A 7,441-nucleotide genomic window follows, 5' to 3' on the forward strand; every position below is an offset into this window, starting at 1 on the left:
GCACAGCTTCACATAACCTCCATTTAGGCTCTCTTACGACCGATATTTAGAGGCAACTGCACACGTGTTAAGATAAACACAATAACATTGCAGTGTTCGATCAGAGCACTACAATTACCATAACCTCTTAGTGACAATATTCAATAGATCATAACCTACTTCTTGTTACAGTAAATCATAATCTCACCAGTGACATGCAGAGAATAAGAAATTGATTATCCTCTAATTATCCAATAAACAGATATATCAACACCACAAGATTATCAAGAAATATAAAGATCATTTGTAATTTCAACAAGGTTAATAATTCCCATTGTAAATAAAGTAAAATAAATTAATCAAACAGCAATAATAAAGATATGTGTTAATTATTGAATCGATGCATTAACCCTTTACTTTCCCGGCAACCCTACACAACATCTAGTGGGTTTTTTGTTCTAAGTTGATTTTTTCACGTTTGGCTGACGAGTCAGATTGTAGAATTATTTTCCGAACAATGCATATTACGTTATTAAAACAATTTTTAAATAAATTTTAACAATACTATAGTATATTTATCGCTATTTATTTCGATAAATATTATATTGAAGCTAAATATTCATAATTAATCATAATCATGTTTACATTAGGAATTTATTTGTTCTTCATACATAATATATCTATTTAACATTAAGTTAAGAATTAACTGTTAAAAAAATGTTTCTAGATTAAAAATAAAAAAGCAACTATCTGTATTAGTTTTATTAAAGACATTTAAATTGAATGAAAAAAGAAGAATAATTTCATCTCTTATAAAATTCGTGTTAATTTTCCTTACTTTTATTTTTACTTTTAATTAAAACATCTGAATTAATTTGGCAATTAAAGAAATTACAATTAACATCATAAAGAAAGTAAAATTTAAAATATAATTTTATAATAATTGTATAATAATAATAATAATAATAATAATAATATATAATTTGAATGATACTATTCGAGATTGCGAGAACATTTTCCTATGCCTTAAATTATCTGGCAAAACAACATCATTAAATAGTCATTAGACTTCTGAAAAGTTCAGCCCATAAAACATCTGGTACTAGTGTCATTAAATATCTGGCAAAACAAAACGTATGACTCGGGAAAACGCAACTCATTAGGCAGCTGGAAGGAATCGCTATACCCGAAAATCTAAAATCTAAGGGTATGTACGGCCCCCTCCCCCTTATTGTCAAGTTAAAAAAGAAAAGAGATCCCAAATCAACACCATGGGGAGTGAATATATTTAAGAGAGACAATCACAAAATTTAAATACTCTCAGTAAAGTCCTTATTCAAAAGGAAGTGGCAAGTCCTTCAACAAAGTCCGAAGATAAACTTTTGTTGATGTCCTCAAAAAAAAGGAAGTGGAAAAATTCCCTTATCGGAGTCCGAAGACAAGTACTAGTTGAAGTCCTCATTGAAGAAGGAAGTGGCAACGTCCCTCAACTGAGTCCAAGATTAGTCTTTGTTTGTAGTATCATCTACTTTAGGCGTCATAGCCACTATCTAAGATTCAAGGTTCTCCAGAAGTCAAGTCATCGAGTATACGTAAAGGATTGAGCCCATCTCACAGGTTCACGCAAAATCATCTTAATTAATTCTACTGCCTGTACTCAAGGAGAGCTCAGTAGTGTCCACGCGCACGAGCACACGTCTGCAAGCCAACGCGCCATTCAGCACCCACCTTGCCGATCTAACCTTTTTGCTAGCTCGAGTCCTATGCTCACGAGGCTAATTATCACGCCATTTGCGTTCATAGCAGAAATAATACGCGACCCTACTCGAAGAAGTGGTAAGAGGTTTACAACTACTCACTTCCCAGTAAGTAGCATCAGTGTACTACACCAAGAGAAGCAAATATGACAACTCTGGTTAAAGTGCGCTTGCTAAAGCAAATCAAACTGATCTGCCCAAACCAAGAGTTCATTAATTGATAACAGTAATAAGAATCATTCCTGTATCTGGAAATTAACGGAATAAATAGGCTAACAAACGAATGTATTAATATTGAATTTATTACACTATTCCTTCCACTTGCCCGCACATCTCTACCACATAACATCTCGTGGTCTCTGAATTGTCTACATAAACAATTTTGGTCCTTCGAGCCTGTCTTGGTAAAACAAGCCGGATCATCGGATAAATTTTGCACAAATAAAATAATTAATATATGAATTTTCTAAAATCTATCACGTATTTATTTAATATTAATTGTATTGTTTTTTTTTAAGAAACTTAAAAAATATTAAGTATTTATTTTATTAGAATTCTCTTAAACACACTTATACAAAATGGAAGAATTATTTTTTGATGATAGAATATATCACAATTTGATGAATCAGAGTCACTTACATGAGGTTCTCCGTTAGAATGAAAGCTCTCCTCATGGTCAAGTAATAGCTCGACCGCTTCGACAAACTCCTCTGATATTGCATGGAGAAGCGCATCTTTTGTATCCACTTTAAACTCAATCAGAAGACCAACCATCTCAAGGTTTTCATTGTCGATCGCCATAAGAAGAGCCGATCTACCCAAAGGATCCACGCAATTGATATTTATCTTTTCATGATTTATTTCTAGCATCCTGATAATTCATAATATTTACAGTTCATAATTAATTGTACGGAAAGATACGCGTTAATAATTTAAAATTTGTTATATTAAACATAATATTTGGATTAATTATTTTCAAATCAATTGATTTATTGATATATATTAAAAAAATAAACAATATCCTATTTCAAATATGTGTGATTTTAAATATGCATGTATATATGTGTATTTACAGATAGGTAAAATGATAGACCGTTCAATAGATTTTAAAGAGTACTAACAGGTTACAATGTGAAATTATGTAACTATTATTTTAAATTTATTGATAAAGAACAACATATAATTGAACATTTTTTATTTATACATTGTAAATATATTATAGAAATTACAAAATTATAAATAAGAGTTAATTAGTTAAAACGGTATAAAATATTTATAGAGTAAAATAAAAAATTGAAATTTTATAGTTATAGAAAGCTATAGAAAGTAAACCTTGAACTGTTTCTTGAATTTAAGTGGTTTTTTTAATTTTAAATTTTAATAAACAATTAATATATGTGCTACAATTTGTTACTAACATAAAAGTATTAGTGGTATTAATCTAATAATACAGATTCTTTCAATTTTTCTAAGAAATAAATAATATTTTTATTTATCTTTTTTCAATATTGAATAAATATATACAAAATACAGATTTTGTAAAGTTAATTTGCACCATACAAAAAAGATATACATATTGCATGAATGATATTTTAAAAAATATATTTTTTTGTTCAATAATTCATAAGATAATTTAAAAAAATATATATTATGATTAACTTATGAATATTTTGTAAATCTTCGAATTTTTTAGAGTAAAATAAATATATAAAGAAAAATTTAATATTATTTAATATTATAAATTATTTTAATTATAATTTATTTTTACAAGATATATTACAGTATATTTTGATAATTTTACACATTTTATTTTATTAAAATGTGATTGATTATTAATTATGGAGAATTAACTTGAACTATTAATGCCAAAAAAAAATACCTATTTTGATAAAAAATATATAAAAAATTTAAAAGCAATATTTTATTATGGTTTATTTATTGATATATAAATATATATTATATTTTTTAATATAATCATATTATAAAAGAAAAATTCATTTATTTATCAAAATAATTAGGAACAAATTTTTAAAAAAACTCACAGTTGATTCAAAATTACTAACAAATTAGATATAAAATCGAGTTATTAGAAAATCACTTACTTTCGTACTCCGGCCACATCGCCACGCTCTACAGCCAGTAAGAACTTTTTATCATTCAATGACAGACTTGCCATCTCTTGATGTGGCCTTATTATATTATCATCTTCCATCATTCCGTGGATACTATGTCTCTGAAACAGTTATTGTTTTATATGTTTAGCAGTCTTAGAAAGTTAAATATTTTTTATATATGTGCATACTAAGGCATCTGTAAAATAGTAGAATTATTACAACTCAACTATTAAACAACTATTAACAAGCTTATTTTTAATTAATTAAAGTATTAAATAATTGAGGAAAATAAAAAATCTTTAAATCTTTAAATCGTGAAAAATACAAGAAATGAAAGTAATATAGTAACAGTATAATATAATAATTCAGTAAACTTGTAAAACTAATATTTGGTAATATTTTAATTACCTGAAATAAATAAATAAAGATATATATATATATATATATATATATATATATATATATAATATACTAAAGTATATTGTATACTAAACAATCAATTTTGAGTTATAAATTAATTGTCTAAAATGTTGATTCTGTCAAAATTATTTGAAACGTAATACATATATTTCTAATATTAAAAATAAATATTGAAATTAACAAAATTTTTTTAATAATATACTAATACAATTTTTTTTATATTTTTTTTATTTATTTTATTCTTAAATAAATCATCATTTTTACATAAATCATCTACTGTAGATTGTTTCTTATTATTTATTTTAAGTACATACATCAAAATCATTGAAAACAATATATGCCTATGAAAATAGTTTTTGTAATTCTACCAAAACATTTTTAATTGTTTCGTATTTCGAAATAGTTCAAAAATTTGCATATTTTTATACACTTTTATATCTTATAATTGAAAATTGGTATGAATACAAGAAGTCTGAACAACGTGTCATTAAAAAGAGACGATTTGTTTTAAATATTTACATAAACTATTGTTATTAATCACGACGAAGCTCTAAGGATTATTCAATATACATATTTTAATTCTAATATTTCGATTATTTTTATATTTTATTTAGGTTATTATTATATTTTCTAATTGACATCTATAATTAATATATATAGAGTATACTCTGTAGATGAAATATTATGAAATCATGTATAATAATTATTTTATGGATCACAAATAATTTTTTTTTACATATACTAAACATTCTTCTTCAGTTTTTCGAATATTTAAAATTTTCCTGTATTAACTTGTATTTTTGAATAAGTTAGCATAGTAAATATCTTACGAATTGAAAAAATTATGTTTAAAACAAATTTAATTAATACTTATTCCTTTCAGTTACTCTATTTTAATAATATTCATTAAATTAATATGTTATAAATACTGATAGAATATAATTTAATATAATTTAAAAGTTAAATTTTTGCACAAAAAACGCATAAATAATTACAATTATAAAAATTACAAATAAAATTAAAAATAAAGTAATATGAAACTTAGTATAAAAATAATACTTTTATATTAAAAATTTCGATTTTCCAAATTTAAATGTCAATAATGTTAATGTACGTTTAAACTAATGATAATATAAATAATTTAATGAAATAAAATTAACTAAAAAATTATATTAATTGCTATATAGTATTAAGTTAAGAGTGTTACAAAATTTTATTTTATAATGAAAATTAATATTTTTAATTATATGTACTAGTTTTTAAATTACGTAATAATGTCTAAGTATGAGAAATAAATTATTTTATGTTAAATATAAAATTTTTCGGATAATCACTCATCACGTATATAAATTAAACATGAAATGTGTTAAATTAACAACTAAAAATTGATCAAATTCTTCTTTAGATTTATTTGATCTAAGATAGTAATAATTAAAATGAAATCCTGTATGCAAGTTTTTTTAATTTGACAATGCTAATTGGACATATGAAATGCAGGTTTTGTAATATATTATTATTGTTAACGAAAATTCCAGTACAAGGGTATTGTCAATTTACATAATTTGCGATATTTCTTGCAATTTTATGTATTGGAAATATGGCATATTATTAATGAAACGTTTCTATAAAATCATATAATAATATATATTGTGGATATTAAACAAAATTTACAAGAAATTTTAACATCACCAATAAAAAAGGTCTAAATCATCATCGTATATTCGGAAACAAATATGTGCTGAAGGCGTGGCTACCACGATTTAGGGAGCGCTCTAACAAACTCAAACATTCAATTAGTAAAAGAATTATATACGAAACTAAGTTTGCATACTTTATTTGTATTACCTTTATCTATTTTTCGAAGATTTAATAAAAATATATTTAAAATATGGAATATGGAACTAATTTAATATAAATTAAGTTTATTTTCAAATTGATTTCACCAAATTTACATATTATCGTTTCATTAACTAAAAATATAGTTGAAATAATTTTCAAGGGAAATGACGTATTAATACTTGCTTAATTCAAAGCAATTTAATTAAATTTCATGCAATATATATTCGAAATATCATTGAAAATTATTTTAATTAATTAATTTCATACAAGTATACCATTTATTTATTTTCTTAAAATATACCTTTTATAATTTATATTTATTAATATAGATTAATAATGCTATAAATTGTTTGTACAGTAAATATTTCATAGTATTTAATATTTTTAAATCACTTATTTCCCGAATTATGTTTTAAATAACTGAGTTCTGCATGATATACAGGTCCGTTTTTCACAGAAATAGAACAAAAGATATTTGAAAAACTTAGAATTTTTTATAATTTTTATAACACCATCTACACAGAATAATTTGGAAATATATTTAAAGATCATATTTCTATACTGGTTTTTTCCGTTATAATTAAACATATTACAAAAATATAAAATTTTCTCTTTATTCAATTCAAAATGTCAAATAGTAAAAGATTAGTTATGTCATAAAGCAACAAAGCCATTTATTATTATATTTTTAAATTATAAATATTATTATACTATGCTACTATACTATTATACTTTTTAAATTATAAATAAGAACATTTTTTAACTGTAACTTATTGCAAAAACGTTAGTATATCAATGTCGTATAAAGAGATTACTGTGATTAAGTATAGTATAAAATTAATTTTTTTTTAATGCTACTGTCTGGGATCAGACTTAAAAACCTCTCTTTGATGGTGGGTGGAGGCTTGCTGGCAAGTGGAAGGGGCAATGCAATTATTCAATACTGCCTTTAATGTTTATTGTCTTTCCTTTTATTAAATATAATAAATATAATAAATAGTTAATTATTTGTAAGGAGTAGGAATGAAGGTGTAAGTGAATAAATAAGGAGATTTCGTATGTTGGGTACGTGATGATGAGAGTGAAGTGTATTCTTGGTAGCTTGATTCCCTTTCTCCTCATACAATGAGTTGCGGTAGTGGGAGACTCGCACTGGAAGAGGCAGCGAGTTGGAGCCGCCTTAGCCGCCGGCGTAGAGTGAGCGCCATAGTGGTCGGAGTGGTGGGAGGATGTCCGTGTTGCGTCAGGAGCGTGAGGACCGCTCTTACACCTGTAGTGGTGAGTGACGTTCGGGATGCGTCGCTGAGTAGGCATTCGTGAGAGCCGATGTGG

At 25.1% G+C, this 7,441-nt stretch overlaps 1 protein-coding gene across 2 annotated transcripts in view; it reads right to left on the reverse strand.

Moving 5' to 3' along the window:
• Trpgamma (Transient receptor potential cation channel gamma) overlaps positions 1 to 7,441 on the reverse strand; it is a 33,791-nt gene that overhangs the window by 20,242 nt on the left and 6,108 nt on the right. For both annotated transcript variants that reach the window (XM_011505263.1, XM_011505264.1), the window contains exons 2-3: positions 3,839 to 3,969; positions 2,376 to 2,607 (exon numbers count right to left, since the gene is read on the reverse strand). In XM_011505263.1, the coding sequence (XP_011503565.1) occupies positions 2,376 to 2,607; positions 3,839 to 3,969 (363 nt within the window). The remainder of the gene's footprint in view (positions 1 to 2,375; positions 2,608 to 3,838; positions 3,970 to 7,441) is intronic.

The sequence above is a fragment of the Ceratosolen solmsi genome, unplaced genomic scaffold (assembly GCF_000503995.2).
Source record: "Ceratosolen solmsi marchali unplaced genomic scaffold, CerSol_1.0 scaffold5, whole genome shotgun sequence".
NCBI lineage: Eukaryota > Metazoa > Arthropoda > Insecta > Hymenoptera > Agaonidae > Ceratosolen > Ceratosolen solmsi.